Here is a 20,724-nt window from a genome sequence, read left to right as displayed (position 1 = left end):
CGGGAACGGACAACGGGCAGCCTTCATCGCGTTCACGAACAGACCATTGGAGGAAGGAACAAGAGACTCAATCGTTGTCTGAGAAACTTTCCAGCGACACCCTCTGGTCAGATCCAGAACAGGTTAAGCATCCAGAAAAACAGACACATAGATCAACGGGACAGAATCGAGAACCCAGATATCAACTCACACCTACGCCATCAACTAATGTTTGACAAGGCGCCAAGGATACTCAATGGAGAAAATCCCTTTAATAGATGGTCCTGGAAACACTGGATATTCACATGTAGAAGAATAAAAGTAGACCCCTTTCTGACACCACTCACAAACTCGATATGCATGCAAGGCTTAAATGGGTCCAGCTGGCATCCACCTAGGAACCAGGAGGTCGTGGTTCAATTCCTGGTCAAGGGCACATGCCCGGGTTGCGGACTCGATCCCCAGTGAGGGGCGTGCAGGTGGCAGCCCATCCATGATTCTCTTTCATCATCGATGTTTCTCTCTCTCTCTCCCTTTCCCTTCCTCTCTGAAATAAATAAAAATATATTTAAAAAATAAATAAATAAAATAAAATCAGCCCTAGAGTTGGGAAGTCGCACTCAAACCTAATTCTAATATAATATTCATCAGCAAAACATAGAGATGCATATTCATAATGAGGCAGGAAGACCTGTGAATAGCTCTGACAATGTCGAAGTCCCATTGATGTTGATTTTCCACGGGAGAAAAAGGATCGAACATGTTCCATCTGTCCAGGGTACTGTACCACCCAAGCTTGTCTTGAAACCCTGAAATAAAAACTCCCAGGGCAATCATTTATTTTATTTTTAATTTTTTAAAATGTTTTTTATTTATTTAATCCTCACCTGAGGATATTTTTCCATTGATTTTTTTTTTTTTTTAGAGAGAGTGGAAGGGAGGGGGAGAGACAGGAAACATCAATATGACACATCGATTGGTTGCCTCCTGCATGGGCCCGGAGTCGAACTGAGCCAAACCGGCCAGGGCCAGGGCGATGGTTTAAAACTGCTCCTCCACTTTTGTGGGTGCCCTCCGAGCGTTCTCTTTTCTCTCAGTGCTCACGAAAAGTCAAAAAAGTCACAAGAGCCACGCGATTCTGCATCTTTTAATGAAAGATAAAACAACGATATAAACATACACAAATTTACAGGGGAGGAATCCGCTTGAATCCACGGGGAGTCAAGAGGTGCTTCGTATTTAAACACGGTATAAAAATAAATGCAGAAACAGGGACCGGGCACGGACAGACGACAGACGGAAATGGAAGCTTGTTTCTGCGAGTACATCGGTGAAATGAGCCTTCCTGGGCGGACGGGTCGGTTAATGGATGTGAAGCTGTAGGCATACTGACTGACAGATGCTGCTTTCCTTGGACGGTTCTTCCAGTGTGTGACAGATTCCATTTCCAGTGAACTGTGTGTCTAGCTGAAGCGTTAAGGGACAGAAAAAAGAAAGTAGGGACGGGGAGGAGGGAAGTAGAAGGCGTACTTCACTTGAACTTGATAAAAAGGAAAAGACACAGATCCAGCTTAGTACGCGGAGGAAGGAGGTCGACCCCATTTGGACATGGAGGCGTGGGGATGGCGGAGTCCCGTGGAGATGGCACGCGAAGGAAGAACGACTCGGGTCCTTTGCTCATGCAACATCCTGGCCCAAGGTCCTCCGCTCCGGGTCACAACAACAAAGAGCTACAAAGTATACGCAACGACTCGGTCTGCGTCCATGCTACAGGGCGGTCCTTTCAGTTGGACTGGACGAGGCTCGTTAACCTCTTGGACGTGAGCGATTTCCCCTGAGGAGAAAATAGAAACAGACACGGTGCGATCACTGAAAACCCGCGTGCAGGTGAACACCGATTCCTCACAGCCTGTTTGGGTGCAAGGGTGAACACGGAACCCTCTGGCTACATCTTAAGTTCAGACGCCACGATCAGCTTCCCCTCCCAGCAACACATCGGACAAGCTGACCCTCCTCCCTCCTCCCGCCCCTCCTGCCCGCCTCCTCCCCATTGCAAACAGACGGATGGGTTCACAGCACAGAGTAGCAACTCAGAAAACATGTCCATCCACGTCCCATCCAGGCTTAGCGATGATGCAACACCCAGGTGAGCCACTGGTGATCAACACGGTACAACGAAACCCGGTAAGCTGCTCCGAGAGAGAGCGACGTGCATGCATTCTTGTTCAGCTGCTGGAACTGGTGCAGCATTGATAAATATCGAGATGTGCACAGAGGGTGATTTAATTAAGTAAGATGTATTTTTGATGGCGTGATGGGTGCAACTCTCAAGATTCAGTCTGTCCCTCATCCTATAGAGCAGTGGTCGGCAAACTCATTAGTCCACAGAGCCAAATATCAACAGGACAACGATTGAAATTTCTTTGGAGAGCCAAATTTTTTAAACTTAAACTATATAGGTAGGTACATTGTTATTAACTTAATCAGGGTCCTCCTAAGCTGGCCTTGCTAAAAACTCAAGGGGCCAAAGAGCCGCATGTGGCTCGCGAGCCACGGTTTGCCGGCCACTGCTATAGAGTAATGGAGAGAAAGGTGCCAATTATACACACCCAAGGAAAAGATCTCTTTGCTCCTTACTTCAAACTTGAGGCATCTCCCTGTCTTTCCCTACCTGATTTCCTCCAACCCCAACCCCAGGAAAATCCCTTACATTGTGATTCCACATATTGTGTGAAGGCCTAGAATACATCTTCATTTTGGGGGGCAATCTTGCAAGCTAAAGCGTCCCTGTTAATTACAAGTACTCTGGAGTGGTCTTAAAGTAGTAAGAAAAAGGTGTACAGACACGAATCCATAGAGGAAGGAGAGAGAAGCTACATTTGCTTGGTTCGTTACTGTTGTAAAAATACACAGCAGTCTTTCCCAATCTACAGGCCGCCAAGCAGACCCAGGAGGAGAATAAAAAGGGATAGGTTTTCATTTATTTATTTTTCTAAATATATTTTTATTGATTTCAGAGAGGAAGGGAGAGGGGGAGAGGGATAGAAACATCAATGATAAGAGAAAAACATGGATTGGCTGCCTTCTGCATGCCCCACACTGGGGATCGAGCCTAAAACCCAGGCATGTGCCCTAACTGGAAATCGAACTTTGACCTCCTGGTTCATAGGTCGATGCTCAACCACTGAGCCATGCCAGCCAGGTGGGATAAATAACTTTTACTGGGAGGAAAAGAGGCATGATAGGGTGAGGTATGGGGGTGACATTGGTCACATCCTAAATTAACTAACTAGAGGCCTGGTGCATGAATTCATGCACAGGTGGAGTCCCTCGGCCTAGCCAGTAGAGTAGGTCCATTAGAGAAAATGAGAAAAGCATAGAAAAATATTACAAGAAATAAACATTATATGAAATACAGCTATTTACATACTAATATATCACCTACTTTTTATACAAAAATATGGTTTGTTAAAACTGGCATTACACTGTGCATAATATTATGACTTATGAGTAACATGTATATTAAAATAATTATATTTTGATCAATTATCCATGCTATAAATATTTCTTCTAATATAATGTTTTGTTCACATTCATTGCATTAGTGGGTAAGAAAATCAATTTAGAAAGATGCTAGCAACATTAAGAAAATAATTGAATATTATAGAATAGATCAGAATATCTCAGACTGTGTTGCACATAATTTTAGTTCTAAACACATATAGTTTATATATTATAGAGTTTAGTTCTATACAGTACCAATTATGTAGCAACACACACAAACACGTGTGCATTACTATGTCAAATGTGGGTGGCAAAAAATAAAGATGAAAGCCAGTACTCTAAAATCTAATTTTTAATCGCTGCATAATATTCTATCAGGTAGATATGCCCTGATGCATTTAAGAAATTCACAATTGTACATTCAGATTGTGTCTTATGTTTGGCATTTATAGGATGCAACTGATACTCGTGCATGAGTGTGAACACCTGGGTTTCTTAAAATAATTTATTAAAAGTTGAATTACTGATTGAAAGTGAGAGATTTTTGAAGGTTTGACACATTCTGTAAAGTTTCATTTGAAAAAAGTGATTAGCAATTACACTCCTATTAACTGTGTATGAAATCACCAATTTTCTTACCCTTTCTACAGTAGATATATTTTAAGAACTCATTTGGTGAAAAAAGTTATTGTGCTGTATTTTGAGTTATACTTAGCTATTAACACATATTTTATTCTCATGTGTTTATGGACTATTTCTTTTGTTAAAAATGTTCAAGTCTTTTGCTCATTTTTCAAATGGCCCATTCCTTTTGTATTATTTGTTTGCAAAGAACTCATCATAAACTATATTGTATATTTATCATGTACATGCTCATTTCCTCATTTTTTAAAAAATATTTTTATTTATTTATTTTTTTTAGAGAGAGGAAGGGAGAGGGACAGAGAGCTAGAAACATTATAAACATCAAAACTAAACATTGGTGATGATTTAGGGCTGTCTAGTAAGTAACCTCATACCTAGAAATATTTAACATATGACTCTACCTTTAGTGGAAATTAAATTTACACTTGTAATAACAAGCCCAATCTTTATGGGTTTAAGTTCCATTCATATTTGCCCTAGCTACGTAAAACAAATTTATAAAAATAATATGCAAACGTATTGCCTTTAGCCTAAGGATGAAATTATATTCAATTCCATTTAATCCAATGACGTAATTGAGACTGATGCTGAGATTAAGGTTGGACTATCTGCAAATACTTGTCCAACACTGTAATGTTGGGTACATGAACACACACACAAACTTTTCATATCTTCTTGCTTTATCAGCTACAATTTTGTATCTTAATATAAGACTCAGATGATACTTGAGTAACACCTCAAGTTCACATATCTTCCAATAAAATCAAAGCAATAATGTAATGTGATGTATTAAGTATTATATAACTACTAGAGGCCCGGTGCACGAAATTCATGCACGGGGAGGGGGTGTGTGTCCCTCAGCCCAGCCTGCACCCTCTCCAATCTGGGATATCCCTCTCACAATCCAGGACTGCTGGCTCCCAACTGCTAGCCTGCCTGCCTACCTGATCACCTCCTAACCACTCCCCTGCCAGCCAGATTGATTCCTAACTGCTCCCCTGCCAATCTGATTGCCCCTAACTACCCTCCCCTGCAGTCCTGGTCACCCCTAACTGCTCTCCCCTGCAGGCCTGGTCACCCCTAACTGCCCTCCCCTGCAGGCCTGGTGCCCCCCCCACCAATGCTCTCCCCTACAGGCCTGGGTCCCCCCCAACTGCCCTTCCCTGCAGGCCCGGTCGCCTCCAACTTCCCTCCTCTGCTGGCCTGGTCACCCCTAACTGCCCTCCCCTACTGGCCTGATCACCCACAACTGCCCTCCCCTGCTGGCCTGATTCCTCCCAACTTGTGGTGGCCATCTTGTGTCCACACGGGGGCAGCCATCTTTGATCACATGGGGGCAGCCACCTTGTATGTTGGAGTGACAGTCAATTGGCATATTCCTTTTATTAGATAGGATTATGATTCCTAATCGAGAGAACCTGCAGTTTAGTTTTCTCCTATCAACTCATGCAGTGAACTTGACCCCAAAGTGTAAATTAGCCTCCATGTGCATTTACTCTCCCTCCTTCCCTCCCTCTATTCAACTGCCCACGCTCCTGTTCTCGCCCAATGTGAACGAACGCAGCAGCTGCTGATGCTGCAGACATGTCCCATCTCTGGGTTCTCTTGTCTGGCCCTCTACCCTCATCCTCTGCACCGTGAAGGTGGCCCTTTGTCTAAATCCAGAACACAGCTCTCCCCTCGACCCCATGTTCTGGGATACGCTCCTCTACCTGGAAACGCCCATGCCAGTCCGTGTCAGGAAACAAGAGAGCTTGTCCAGCCCTTGACCCCTCTTTCTAGTTCTACCTTTGTTCTCTCTCTCCTTCAGGGCTGGTTGCCGGGGCTACTTAGTAGCAGTTCTCTTGCTTAAGTTGTTTTTATAGGGATTTTTAAAAAATAAATAATTTTCTTTTTTCCCCTTTTTAAAAAAAAATTGATTTCAGAGAAGAAGGGAGAGGGAGAGAGAGAGAAACATCAATGATGAGAGAAAATCATTGATCAGCTGCCTCCTGCATGTCACCCATTGGGGACTGAGCCTGAAACCCAGGCATGTGCCCTTGACTGGAATCGAACCCATGACCTTTCAGTCCACAGGCTGATGCTCTATCAACTGAGCCAAACCAGCCAGGGCTTGTGCTGCTAGTTCTATAGCCAGGTTATAACAATATGCTGGGCCAGGTAACTAAACTTCTACAAATAAACAGGAACTGAAAATGGACTCGGCCTCCAGAGGAGGATGTCACCCAAGGAGCAAGGTGATCAGTGGGGAGGGAAGGAATTTGGGAACAAAATAAATTTTGGGTCAGAGCCAGCTGGGCAAATTATGTCCCTCCTCTGACCCTTCAGTTTTCTCACTTGTAAAATAATGAATATGATCATATCTAATGTGCAGGGTCAGATGAAATAAAAATAGATAAACATAGGATGGTGAAGGCCTAGGGCAGGGACGGGGGGCAGGCTAGAAGAGGTACATAGGGGGACAGAGGGGGCACATGTAATACTTTCAACAATAAAGATTAAAAAAAAAAAAAATGAAGTATAGTTGACATACAATAGTACAGCATATTGTTTTAGTTGTTCAATGGAGTCATTCTGCCTTTATATACCTTACAATGTGATCACCACAATAAACTGAGTAATCATCTGTCACCATACCACGTTGTTGTGATGCTACTGACTATATCCCCTGTGCTGTACATTCTATCCCAGTGTTGGATTTATTTGATAACAGGAAGTGTGTACTTCTTCTCCCCCTTCACCTTTTCCGCCCATCCCCTGAAAATGAAAACACTGATTTGAAAACATATCTGCAGCCCTGTGTGTACTGCAGCATTATTTGCAACGGCCAAGATATGCAAGCCACCTCAGTGTCCAGTGATAACTAAATGAATAAAGAAGAGATGGGAGATATAGACCTATATATATAAAAGCCTAAGCGACCGGCCGACCGGCCAGTAGCTATGGCATGCAATGACCACCAGGGGGCAGACGCTCAATGCAGGAGCTGCCGAGCGACAGCAACTTTGCAGAGTGCCCTCTCGCACTCTGGGACCCCTTGGGGGATGTCAGACTGCTGGTTTCGGCCCGATCCCCGCAGGCCAGGCCATGGGATCCCACTGATGCACGAATCCATGCACCAGGCCTCTAGTATATATATAACACATGTAATATATATAATAAAATATTATTCACCAAGAAAAAATAATAAAATCTTGTCATTTATGACAACATGGGTGGACCTAGAGGGTATTGTGCTGAGTGAAGTAAGTCAGACAGAGAAACACAAATGCCCTATGCTTTTACCTATATGTGGAATCGGAAAGCATCAAAACAACAAACCAATGGGATGCTGTTTTAAGAGTTGGGGAACTTGGTCAGAATCAGGGATGGTGTTGGAGGAAAGACATCCATTAGCTTCCCCTTCCCATCTTCCTTAAGTTGCAGTGTTATTTTTAATTCTATCCCTGACACTTCCATTCTCGTCTCACGGACAATTTTCTGTCGGCATTCTATTCGAAAAGGATGAACTGGAAACAATTCTTACACAATACGCAGAGCACGGTGCCCCTCTCCCCGCCAACATCTTGAGGCGTTTCTTTTCCCTTCCCTTCCCTTCCCTTCCCTTCCCTTCCCGGGGTGCCATTTTACACGAACGGTCAGAGATCGCAACAGGTCCCACCAAAATGGTGGCAAGTTTCTTCATGGGATTCGTTCCCGGGGCCCGGCGTGTCCCAGCCCTTGACTTTGTGCAACCACATTGAATGCTCCAAGTATACACGCTGCTTTTTACCGTCTTTCCAAATCTCTGCACACGGTCACAACATGCAATTTGTCAACACAGCTGACTGACATGCCCCACCGCAAAGACCCTGGGAGGCAACTAGAAGCAAAAACCACATCTCCGTTGAATCCAATTGGCTGACGTTTCAACACACACACACAACTCCACTGAACTAGCCATCACAGTAGAAGCCACGACACACACACACACACACACACACACGCACACACAGCAGCATGGAGCTAACCACACAACTCCACAGACAATGCAGACGAACTGGAGTAGAAACCAAGAGAGTTCTACCTCTTTTCATAACAGGTTAGTGCTGGCCCTCAGTGTTGGTGTACAGTTTTTATGGCATGGGAAAATGGGGAGGTTCCTGCCCTATAAAAATAAATGTGTTCAAGGCTTTAGTTTGAGCTCACACGAGAAAGTTTCAAAGGCACTGGCACAATACAAAGGAAAGCAAAGGGGGAAGAATTCCCCCCCACACACAAATATATCACCAAAACACATGGCTAGAGACTGAGGAAACAGTGGCATAAAAACAAGTGGCCTCCCGAATGATTTAAGCAACAACTTTCAACAGCTTTCCTGAAAGAGAAAGGAGGAGAGAGGCAGGGTGGCCGGCCAACGAGGGGCAGAGCTTATCACCGGCCACCATTCGTACCAAGTCTTTGGCTGTCAACTGCTTTCTGGGTCATTTTCTCCCTACGGACATAGAAAGCACGGCCCACCCCCACCAACCCCCGCTCATCGTTCTTCATCTTTTAAGCATTACAAAAAGCCACGGGCAAGATCATAGAAACGCATGCTCTCTCTTTCATAAAGAAAGGGGTATCGTTGAGTAAAAAGAAAAAAATGTAAGCAAACCATGATTTCTTCATTTCACGTATTATCATATAGGCTTCTTGGCAAACCTTAGTTCCATGGATACATGGAGATTTTTCCCATATGGGACATCTTTATCCACCCTGGAAAGGGCTGAGACCCAAGGGGAATGAGAAACCAAGTTCTGGATCTGAATCAAGGCAGCATCTTGGCAGTTCCATCCAAGTGGGAGACGGGGTTAGAAACTGGGGACACGGCCTCATTGGACTTCAGGATGTGTAGTTCCTCCCCAGATGAGACTTACCACATTCTGCGCAAATTTCTCAAAAGATGTTCTGCGATCCATGGAGGGTTCCGACTTAACACGTGCGGGGTGGGGCAAGGCAAAGGGAAACAGGGAACGTAAAAAAAAAAAAAAGAGAGAGAGCAAGAAAACAGAGCAGAAAGAGGAGGAGATGAAATGATAAAACACCAAGTCATGACCTCAACCACAGGGACCGGGAGGGGCCAGAGCTGCCAAGCAAGGCTTCCTTTTATTAATGACTTTATTTTTATTTTCTTATTATTTGTTAAAATATTTTTATTGATTTCAGAGAAGAAGGGAGAGGGAGAGAGAGAGAGAGAGAAAAATAAAGATCAATGATGAGAGAGAATCGTGGATCAGCTGCCTCCTGCACGCCCCACACTGGGGATCGAGCCTGCAACCTGGGCACGTGCCCTTGACCGGGAATTCAACCGTGACCTCCTGGTTCATAGGTGGATGCTCAACCACTGAACAACAACGGCCGGGCTATTGCAATTTTTTTATTTCCTTGAACTAGGCATATAAAAGACTAACATGAAACATGAAAAACAGCTTCAAAAAAAAACACAACTTTGTAAAGTAAGAACATCTACAGAAACAAACAAAAAAAAGAAAATAAGCAATCAACAAACAGAAGCCACGAGAACTTAAATGGCTCTTATAAAAGGCAAAGGTTTGGGGAGGGTCTCGGGGTGTGTTCACTTACCCTCTGTCCACTTCCCCGGGGCCCCAGGAAGGTCACTACTCCTAGGAATTACAACTGAGAACCCGGTTTTAAGAGGTCACAAAGAACCGGTACCTTTTTCTTCGCCTGTAGAAGCTCCTGGTAGGCACTGGATCGTATAAAACGTGGGTATGAATCACTTTTCATCAATTTGTAAATGTGCTCCTGAAAAGAAATAACGGTTAGGGCTCGGCTTCATCATTTCTCAGGGGAGACCAGGTGCCGTGATCAGAAGACAACAGATTGTCGGAAAACCCACCCGGAAGCAGCTAGAAGTAAAGCATGATTCCGCCGCTGAGAACACCTTCTGTTGACAGAACAAGCAGATCCTCAAATTCATTTTGTTATTCATAAATCAATTTTAAAACTGACTGAGGAGCTACTGGGAATGTAAATCACACCCAGTCCTTTTTTTTTTTTTTTTTTAAATGGGAGTTTCGTTAACAGAGTGTCATAAAGCGATTCTAAATCAAGTTGTTGGTTCCCATGGATTATTTGGGAATTTAAATCAATCTGCTAGAGCCCTAACTGGTGTGGCTCAGGGGATAGAGCGTCCGCCTGCGGACTGAAGGGTCCCAGGTTCGATTCCCGGTCAAGGGCATGTGCCTTGGTTGCGGGCACATCCCCAGTAGGGGGTGTGCAGGAGGCGGCTGATCGATGTTTCTCTCCCATCGATGTTTCTAACTCTCTATCCCTCTCCCTTCCTCTCTGTAAAAATTCATTAAAATATATATTTAAAAAAAAATAAATCAATCTGCTAGCGCTTCAAACTACGCCAGGTCGATGTAGCGTTTTGAGCCCTTTGAGAGTGTCTGGACGTCCCAATCTCTTCTTACTTGGAGAAAACATATAATTTTAGAAGTGACTCCGTTTCCCTAGTCTCAGACACACCCGCGATCACTTGGAGTCCCTCTGAACCCACTTCAAAACGTCAGGAGGAATCCTCACTCTAGCCCAAGGTTCCTCGCCAAGCATCTGGTGCATGTCAAGCCGGATCAGTTCGTAGCTGTAAGACTGAAATCATGTCTTTGTTCTGGAGTCAAGCCTTTTGGGACTCGGATGCTCTCTTGCTACAGATCTCAGTCACACAGTACAAATTTGGGCCAATGTACCCGTCTCTCTCAGCTTTCATTTCTAATGCAGAATACAGAGTTCTTGCGGGAAGGAAAGGAATGGTGAGTGTTGAGCAGAGGATGGAGCTGTGCAGAGCAAGAACTCAAACCTACTGGCGTCTATGCCAGGTACGCTTCTGCGTACTTGCCTACATTGGCTAATTTAGCCCTCACAAGGCCTCACCAAGACTGGTAACCATGTTCACATCCATTTAAAAAAAATTCCCACGGAGGACATGCTTAGAGAGAGGAAGTGGGGGAGAGAGGGAGCGTGGGAGAGAGGAAGAGAGAGAAAAGCATCGACGTGAGAAAGACACATTGATTGGCTGCCTCCCGCACGTGCTCTGACAGGGGCCAGGATGGAACCAGCAACCCAGGTACACGTCCTTGACCGGGAATCGAACCGGAGACCCTTCAGTGTGCAGGCCAGCGCTCTAACCACTGAACAACACCGGCCAGGGCTAAATATTCCTTTTTACCGATTCAGAAAGGTTATGCCAAACAGTTTACACGTTGTTGGCTCCAGAAAAAAAATGTTGGGAATTTCGTCTTGAACTGAAATAAAAATAAGCAAGCAGAGAAGTAAGCTAAGGCCAGAGTTCTTATCCTGGTCCCTGCTCGTGTCTCCACAGGATGGAATTATTTCCACATGGAAGGGCTTGGCACAGAGGGGGAATGGAAGCTCAGTTAGCTGCGCTCGCTTCCTACTCAGTAGTTTGCCTCCTTAAACCAAAGCTGTGGAGGAAATATTTCCAACTGGGAGTAAAATCAAGGCAGGGCATTTGCGTGGCTCACTGCTCAGGACTGTACTTTATTTTATTGAGTAACACTGTTATTTAACATACAGCATGCTTTCTGGAGTGAATATTCTTTTCTAAAGACGGTTTAAGAAAGTATGACGGAGGCGTTGTTCCGATTTAAGGGCCAGTTGCAACACACCATGAGGAAATAATAGCCTCTCATTACAAGTTTCTTTTTCTTCTTGAGAATAATATTTTATTAGAGAAAGTGGAAATTCAAATGGTTCTTCAGGGGGAGAGTCTGTCCAATTTGAGAAAAAAGAAAACCCTGAAATGTTGACTTAGGAAGTTAATATCGTCATATAAATTTCCTTTCATTTCTTTTTCGCAGACTAAAAACGTTAACTTGGAAAATTAACAACTGCCGGAATCTAGCATTCCACTTGATCCTCAGTGCCGAAACGGGTTTGAGTGTGGCATATCGTAAGCTAATTTAATTCAGTTCTGACTATTAGTAATAATAAATCCTTTAGAAATATCAGTGTCTCAGAGTCTCCATATGGAAAGACACCTGAAGGGGTTAAACGTGTTATTGAGGTTGGGCCACTGTGTTGTTTTTTAATCTCCAAAGAATTTATTTATTTTTATACTTTTTAAAATCTTTATTGTTGATTTTATAGATGTCCCCTTTTTTCCCCCATTGACCCCTTCTAGGCCGCCCCCACCCCCAGGCCTTCACCCCCCTCTTGTCTGTGTCCATGAGTTATGCATATGTGCATACAAGGTCTTTGGATGATCTCTTCACACACCCCCCTCATTCCCATCCCCCGCCACTCTGGACAAATGCTTGCTCACATAATGGGTGACAGAGTAGAAAATGAAGGAAAAGGTTTCAAATATTTCAAATGTTCACATAAAAACAAATGTTCAGCCCTGGCTAGTTTGGCTCAGTGGACAGAGCGTCGGCCTGCGGACTGAGGGGTCCCAGGTTCGATTCCGGTCAAGGGCATGGACCCTGGTTGCGGGCACATCCCCAGTAGGGGGTGTGCAGGAGGCAGCTGATCGATGTTTCTCTCTCTCATCGATGTTTCTCACTCTCTCTCCCTCTCCCTTCCTCTCTGTAAAAAAATCAATAAAATACATTTAAAAAACAAACAAAAAACCCCACAAAGGTTCACATAAAACCATATACATTGACAGAACATTCCCAGGCTTTTCAAAACAGGTCACGCTCAAGGGCCTCTGTTCTCTCCTAGATCAATGGGAGTTAGGTGCCACACAGTGACCTACCCTGGAGGACCAGACACGGCTGCCAATGACAAGAAAAACCACATACAAGCACCTCCACCCCTCCGCTCCGTGGGAGCACGCATGCGACAGAACCCGTGCCCCCGCCCCCCCCCCGCCCCCCGGGCACCCACCTGAGCGTCTTCGAAGGTGTACCGCCCAGGCTCCTTCACGTTCTGCGTGGTCTTGTCGTAGCTCTTCGAGTCCAGGTTGATGGCACTGGGGGCTCCCGGAGCCAGGAATTCCTGCCATATTTCCTGGACCCGCGAGGGGACTTCCCTTATAGGCCTCTTCTTCAGGTCCTCCACCGCCAGCCAGAACCTGCGTGGGGCATGGTGACACGGAGCAGTCACTCCCGTGGATGGGGGCAGAAATAGCATGTGGGGGGGCCAGCGAGGATGGTAAGAAACAGTCATCACGCTCTGTGAGCCGCGATGGCGTTGTTCTCAGGACAGAAGGCACGGTCTCACCTGGCTGGGAGTTGCACGTGAAACCTGGGAGCTCACCTGGGAATGCGGCCCCTCCTCCCCATCCGGGCGCTGCCTCTTACCATGAAATAATGAACCATTTTGCAGCAGAAACTACCCATTTGCCCTTTATCTACACGAAGTGGCCAGATGATGATGATGATCTCTGAACGCATAATCATCTGGCCACTCAGTGTCTAGCCTATAGAATAAAAGGCTAATATGCAAATTGTCCCCTCGACCAGGAGTTCGACCAGCAGGCAGGCCGGCCAACTGCCCATGTCCCCTCCCCCTGGCCAGGCTGGCCGGACCCCACCCATGCACGAATTCATGCACCGGGCCTCTAATATATATATATATACACGGAGTGGCCAGATCATTATGCGTTCAGAGATCATCATCATCTGGCCACTCCGTGTACCTTCCCACGTACTCTTTGTCCTCCCACCCAGTATAAGCAGCTGGCTTATGGTGGGTGCAGAGCAGATGTTTGTGGGTGCCCTGCTGCTCTCCCCTGCTGCTGGCAGGACTGGAATACACGCTCACATAGGATTCACCCCTGTCTCTGCTGAATTGGCTCAAGTCGTGACAAGCGGCCCGGACCCATGGATGGTCTGGTTGCACAATGTCTCATCGTCTGAAAAGCCTTACAAAATCGAGCGCTCATACAATCCACATGGATGCCTAAGAATGAATTCACTTTCTCTCAGGGCTTCCTACATGGAGCCTTTACTGATTTTTTTTTTTTAATTAGTTGTATTCAAAGGCGTAAAATGTTTCATAAGGAAATAATGAAAATAATGTAAGTGTTTGCTGTTCAAAGTGATGAGAGAGACTCATTGGCATGGCTCAGTGGTTTGAGCATCAACCTACGAGCCAGGAGGTCACAGTTCGATTCCCGGTCAGGGCACATGCCCGGGTTGTGGGCTCGATCCCCAGTGTGGGGCGTGCAGGAGGCAGTCGATCCATGATTCTCTCTCATCATGGATGTTTCTCTCTCTCTCTCCCTCTCCCTTCCTCTCTGGAATCAATAAAATATATATATATTTTTAAAATAGCAACCCTCCTGGCCGGTGTGGCTCAGTGGTTGAGCGTCAACCTATGAACCAGGAGGTCACAGTTCTGTTCTAGGTCAGGGCACATGCCCGGGTTGTGGGCTCGATCCCCAGTGTGGGGCGTGCAGGAGGCAGCCGATCCATGATTCTCTCTCATCATGGATGTTTTTTTTCTCTCTCTCTCCCTCTCCCTTCTTCTCTGAAGTCAATAAAAATATCTTGGGGGGGAAAAAAGTGGACCTGCCAGAGCCCCCGTCCTGTGCAACCTCCATTTTATTGAAGCCGAGTAGCAACGATAAGGGCCCATTCGTTAGAGAGGAACTGGGGCTTGGAGGGTACCAGGGTGAGTGGCATACGGCATACGATGGGGAGATAAAGCCGAGCCTTGTCCTGTCGTCTCTGACCTTGTGTCCACCGGAGCGATGAGGGTCAGCACAGAGCGGATTTTCTGCTCTGCCTGGCAAGGGAATTACAGCAAAGCGTTCCTGGAGTAAAAGAGCTCTGGGCTCAGCTCAGAACAGCCCTCGCTGGGGAAATCAGGGCAAGTAGCTGATTTGGGGCTTTTTAATGCAGAGAGTGATGGGATGACAGAAGCACAAAGCCCTCCCAGGCAGCCCTCTGAAAGGCTGACGTTTGCAGGGGCATTGAAACACGTCACCTACGTGTGATAGATGTAATATTTTATACGCTATTCCTTAGCAGGGAAATTAGTGGGCACGGAATTATTGAGATAGGAAATGGTTAGCCCTGGCCGGTTTGGCTCAGTGGATAGAGTTTTGGTCTGTGGACTGAAGGGTCCTGGGTTCGATTCTGGTCAAGGGCACATGCCCGGGGTTGCGGGCTTGATCCCCAGTGTGGGGCGTGCAGCAGGCAGCCGATCAATGAGTCTCTCTCATCATTGAGGTTTTTCTCTCTCTCTCCCTCTCCCTTCCTCTCTGAAATCAATAAAAATATTTTTTATGGGTAAAGACAGGGTAAAAATAAACCCCCTGGTGGTCAGTGCACGTCCTAGTGAGCGGTTGTGCGGCCTTAGCATATCGTTAGCATATTACGCTTGGATTGGCTGAACGGCCGACCGGTTGACCAGACTCTTAGCCTATGAGGCTTTTATTATATAGGATTGTATAAAAAAATAAGTGATGATGTGACCTTAATAGAGAAAATGTTACTCGGCAGGCTCAATAAAATCCTTAGCAACTGTAGCTCTCATAACCTTGAGAAGCTCCTCGTGAACTTGAAGGAGCATAGGAAGCTGCAACCCAGAGATTTTGCAGCAGAAATCTGATTGTTCTGTAACAATTCCTGGCGGGCACACGGATACGATGAAGTTCCTCCCGGTTCTGTCTGCGCTCAGCTTGCTTAATCCGTGGGACGACGGCCCAAGTCCAGCATGTTCCTGAACGCGTTGTTGGTATCTGCTAACGTCCCCCCAAAGAATGTGACCATGCCCGGCACACGGCTTCGTTCCTATGAAAATAAACGAACGCCGAGACCTTCCAGTAAATCAATTTCACAGGACGGCGTGTGTCATGGGCAAGGAAGTTGGGGCACGGTGTTTCGAAAAGAATAATGAATGAAAGAGCTCATGGAAAAACAGTCTCATGGAGCGGAAAGGTATCATCCAACGGGGCTACTAAAGTCTACTCCACTGTCTCACACTGAAAAATTTAATTTCCAGGTGTCCTTCAAGTTAGAAAAATTTCAAAAGTATGTGGGGATGATGTTTACGACAGAGGGGTGGAACATGGATCCCTCTCTCACCAGCAGCTTAATGGGGCGCTGCTTTCAACTGCCTGGGGCTGTGTTCAATGTGCAAAGAAAAGAGTTGCCCCCCCCCCAGTTCATCTCAAGTTATTCCCCCTCCCCTTAGGGTTGTTTTTTTTTTAATTGACTTCAGAGAGGAAGGGAGAGGGAGAAAGAGAGAGAAAAACATCAATGATGGAGAGAATCACTGATCGGCTGCCTCCTGCACACCCCCTACTGGGGATGGAGCCCGCAATCCGGGCATGTGCCCTTGACCGGAATCAAACCCGGGACCCTCCAGTCCACAGGCCGACGCCATATCCACTGAGCCAAACCAGCTAGGGCTCAAGTTTTTTGACATTAGCACCCGATCTCTTTTTGTAGACCTTACTTGAGAAACCATATGCAAGGAAGACCACTATTCATAAATAGTCGATGTTTTAATTCAACTGCAGAAATACTACTGGCCATTTTCCACTTTGCCAAACACTTCTTTATGGAGTCCATTGCAAATGCACAAAATGTATACTGTAAAGACAGGGTAAAAATATGCCACCACGAGGGACTGATCATGCTGGACAGACTTTGCCTCATTTTATCTTTTTTTTCTTCTTCCTCCATCAAGTGGCAGGAATTCAATGGGCTCCTGTCATTACCATGATGCTGGTGGGAGAGTCATTGATCTGTTACATCCTACACAACCAGGCACGATACAGGCGGTATCTCTGGCTTATAGTATACGGTCGGAAAAACACGTCTTACCTTAAGTTTTCGGAGCTGAATTCTGACTCTAGAAACTTAAGAAACTGTTCTCTCCCAACGGGGTCTTTCAATGCTTCATCCATGCCAAAGCCCCACCGTTTGACCCTCTGCTGGCTCGGTTCTTTGCTAGAGGAGACGAAACCAAACCCAACACATTCCGTTCAGTACAAGCCCTAATTTCCGCCAGGACATTTCCTCTCAGAACCATAGATGTCTTGACATTCCCGTCTTTAACTGAACTTTCGGGGGGAGAGGGGGGAATCTCAGAACGATGACTCTGAATGAAATGGCAGTGAGGCGTAAGCTATAGGCATCAATAATGAAGTCTGAGGTCCAATGAGCATCGGATGGATCTTTTAGGTTTTTTTTTTGTTTTTTGTTTCACCATATGGATTCTCTTAGTTTCTTTCAATAACTTTTTATGAGCTAGGTACTATTTTAATTCTCATCTTGTAGACGATGAAATCGCAGCACAGAGAGGGTTACCACTTGCCAACGACAGACAGGAAATCAGGGGTAAATGGCAGACATTCTGACCCGACAGCCCAATTTCGTAGCCACACCCCCCAATGCAGTCACATGGTGGCATGTTGTCCTGAGAGAAAAATGCATCGGGAACCGAAAGGCCTGAGTCCTCGTTGATGATTCCGCTGCCAATTAAATGTGTGGCCTAATCCTGGGGGAGCATCAACACTTTGGGATTCTAGCTAGTTCCTCATCTATGAAATCTAGAACCTACCAATCCAGAGCTCTGTGCTTCTTGCATGTCAGAAGCACTGCATGGGGGTAAAAGAAAGACAAGGGCCCCAAATCCAAGCTGGAGAAGTGCTATAGGATACAAAAGACTCCCTCTATGAAGTGACACGCAACGGTCTCTTCATCCCTCGATCGACACTGGTAACAGAATTCTTTCCTGGCTCGTGCAAGAAACCAGGGAGTCCTAAGTGGTGCTTTGGTTTTCTTAAGAAGTCCGTCTCTTGCCAATTTCTCTTAGAGTAAGGTCCTTTTGTTTTAAAATTGAATGTATACAGGCATCTACACTAATAAAAGAGAAAGATGCAAATTGACCGTACCTTCGCGACTCCCACCAGCCAATCAGGAGCGAGTATGCAAATTAACCCAACAAAGATGGTGGGTTAATTTGCATACACAGGCGCCACAAGGCTGTGCCTCTGGACAGCGTGGGAAGGTGGGAAGGTGGAAAGGCGGCTCCAGGCTGAAGCGAAGGCGGTGCCGGCAGGCAGGGGAAGGAAGGCCCATTCTTGCACGAATCTTCGTGCATCGGGCCTCTAGTATAATTATACTGGGCTTAAGTAAGTATGGATTTAGCGTTCATTTTTACTTGAACACATGGGCCTTTGTGACTACGTGGGTTTTTCAGGTAGCTAAGACGATAAGCTAAAGAACCGAAGATCCCAACTCTGACTGGTCTACCTTAAGCCTTTATACCTCCATTCTGCACGAGTCTTTTGGAAATGCAAATGTTAATGCAAGTTCAAACACCTAAGGTTCAAAACCATTACCTTCATAACAAGAGCTTTATACCATGGGCTAATGGAGACACAGAGTACAATTGTGGTGACCACTACCCAGCTATAGGATTCTTCCCGTTTAACCCAAACCCTGAAATAAGTGAAGGATTTCGAGGGAAGGGAAAATGACACTTACCTTGCTTCAAGTTCCCAGAAAGTAGTATCATCGGACAGCCACGGGTTGGAAGGGTCAGGCGGCACAAAAAATGGGTCATAGTCTAAATACTGCTCCGTGTAGCTTAGCAGACTGGAGGGAAGAAACACATTCACGTCCCTTAGCTCTCCGGCTGAGGCTGTAACCAGCCCAGAGTAAGGGACACTATGAAAATGTATGGCCCAGGCATGCTTGCTGCTTTCCAGCATGAACCCCAATGGCAGTGTTCCCATTTCAATAAACTTACACACATTCCCTTATTGTGCTTCTCGGAAGACCAATGTGGCCCAGGGTTCCACCCCTCCCCATGCCTACGCCGTGGGAGTCAATATCCCTCCATTACAATAAACTAGACACAAGAGGTCAGTGTGTGAAGGGCAGGGCTAAGGGTCAGCTCCGATCCTTGGTCGACCAGTCTGCCCGCCGCTGAACTGATTTTAGCCAACGTGGAAAAGAGGTTAAAAAGTAATTTTTTTTCTGAAGTATTTATAGGAATTAGGTAACAGGGGAGTGACTCGCTGAGCAAAAACTTTTTAAAATCTGTGTTTAAAAATAAGAAGAGGAGAGGAAAAACGTTGAAGAGGTAGGATTTGACAATGCCTCAAAGTGCAGGACAGGAATGCTATTAAGAACAGATTAAAATAATAAAGAAATGGGGAAAAATATAAGATATGAGGTTAATTCCAGTTTTGGAGTTCTGCAGTAAGTCAGTGTGAATTGAAAGAAAGGCCAGCTTCAGAAGCTGAAAGGGTCGTTTCTCCCAGCGGGAGGGAGAAGATTCAGGGCCTTGGAATTCTCTTCTGTATCTGATTCTGGTTGCACAGGATTGGACCTCTGGGGATGTAAGACAATAAGGATCATGCTGTAATTAATTTAAACTGCAGCAAGACAGCCCGGCCGGCATGGCTCAGTGGTTGAGCATTGACCTATGAACCAGGAGGTCACGGTTCCATTCCCAGTCAGGGCACATGCCCGGGTTGTGGGCTCCATCCCCAGTGTGGGGCGTGCAGGAGGCAGCTGATCCATGATGCTCTCGCATCATTGATGTTTCTCTCTCCCTCTCCCTTCCTCTCTGAAATCCATAAAAATATTTAAAAATAAATGAGGAAAAAACAAAATAACATTTATTACAGGGTCCCAATCACTTATCTCAGCTCCCTGTCCAACAGTTCTTATACCATTTTTATCAGATTTCACTGTCAGATAAAAATTGTAAGTGCATATGGACATCTCCAAATACTCACCTATCAGCAACTTTTGACATTTTTAACCGATGTCTGTCTAACTGTATTTGCCAATAGTTTATCTGAAAACAGAGTTCAAGAAATGGTTATATAAGTAGTGAGAGTCTCACAATTTTCAGCTCTAATTTCTGATAAACTGGGAAATTCCAAACAAGAACATATTCTACATCAGTAAAAATCCAAAGTCTGTTTTAAAAAATCAAATGATGCCCTAGCTGGTTTGGCTCAGTGGATAGAGCATCAGCCTGCGGACTGAAGGGTCCCAGGTTCGATTCTGGTCAAGGGCACATGCCTGGGTTGCTGGCTTGATCCCCAGTAGGGGGCATGCAGGAGGCAGCCAATCAATGATTCTCTCTCATCATTGATGTTTCTCTCTCTCTCTCCCTCTCCCTTCCTCTCTGAAATCAATAAAAATATATATTTAAAAATAAATAAATAAATAAAATGAGAGAGATATGAAAGAGCTAAAAAATTAAAATCTGCTTCAGTGTAAATATAACCAATAGCTTTAGAACAGCAATGAATTTCAATATTCTGCCTGCTTTAACAACATGTAAATTTCTTTTAAAGTGTTATAAACATTTTATGTTTTGTAAATACATATTTTTTTATTGGTTTCCACAGAGGAAGAGAGAGGGAGAGAGAAAAACATCAATGATGAGAGAGAATCATGGATCAGCTGCCTCCAGCACGCCCCCCACTGGGGATCTAACACACAACCCGGGCATGTGCTCTGACCAGGAATCGAACCGTGACCTCCTGGTTCATAGGTCGACGCTCAACCACTGAGCCACACTGGTCAGTTGAAAGTGTTATAAAGATTTTAAACATGTATTCATGGTAAACAACCAAATCAGAATCTGATTTTACTTCCTAAA

At 45.3% G+C, this 20,724-nt stretch overlaps 1 protein-coding gene across 1 annotated transcript in view; it reads right to left on the bottom strand.

The window, feature by feature from the left end:
• Positions 1-1,174: 1,174 nt before the first annotated feature.
• Positions 1,175-20,724, bottom strand: part of RGS7 (regulator of G protein signaling 7) — a 131,633-nt gene continuing 112,083 nt past the window's right edge. The window contains exons 11-16 of the mRNA XM_008158623.3: positions 19,847-19,908; positions 18,585-18,695; positions 16,917-17,042; positions 13,024-13,210; positions 9,826-9,915; positions 1,175-1,813 (exon numbers count right to left, since the gene is read on the bottom strand). Of these exons, the coding sequence (XP_008156845.1) occupies positions 1,763-1,813; positions 9,826-9,915; positions 13,024-13,210; positions 16,917-17,042; positions 18,585-18,695; positions 19,847-19,908 (627 nt within the window). The 3' untranslated portion in view covers positions 1,175-1,762. The remainder of the gene's footprint in view (positions 1,814-9,825; positions 9,916-13,023; positions 13,211-16,916; positions 17,043-18,584; positions 18,696-19,846; positions 19,909-20,724) is intronic.

This window comes from Eptesicus fuscus, chromosome 24 (genome assembly GCF_027574615.1).
Source record: "Eptesicus fuscus isolate TK198812 chromosome 24, DD_ASM_mEF_20220401, whole genome shotgun sequence".
NCBI lineage: Eukaryota > Metazoa > Chordata > Mammalia > Chiroptera > Vespertilionidae > Eptesicus > Eptesicus fuscus.
The sequence above is the reverse complement of the archived record's forward strand: the minus strand, read 5'-3'. Positions and strand labels throughout refer to the sequence as shown.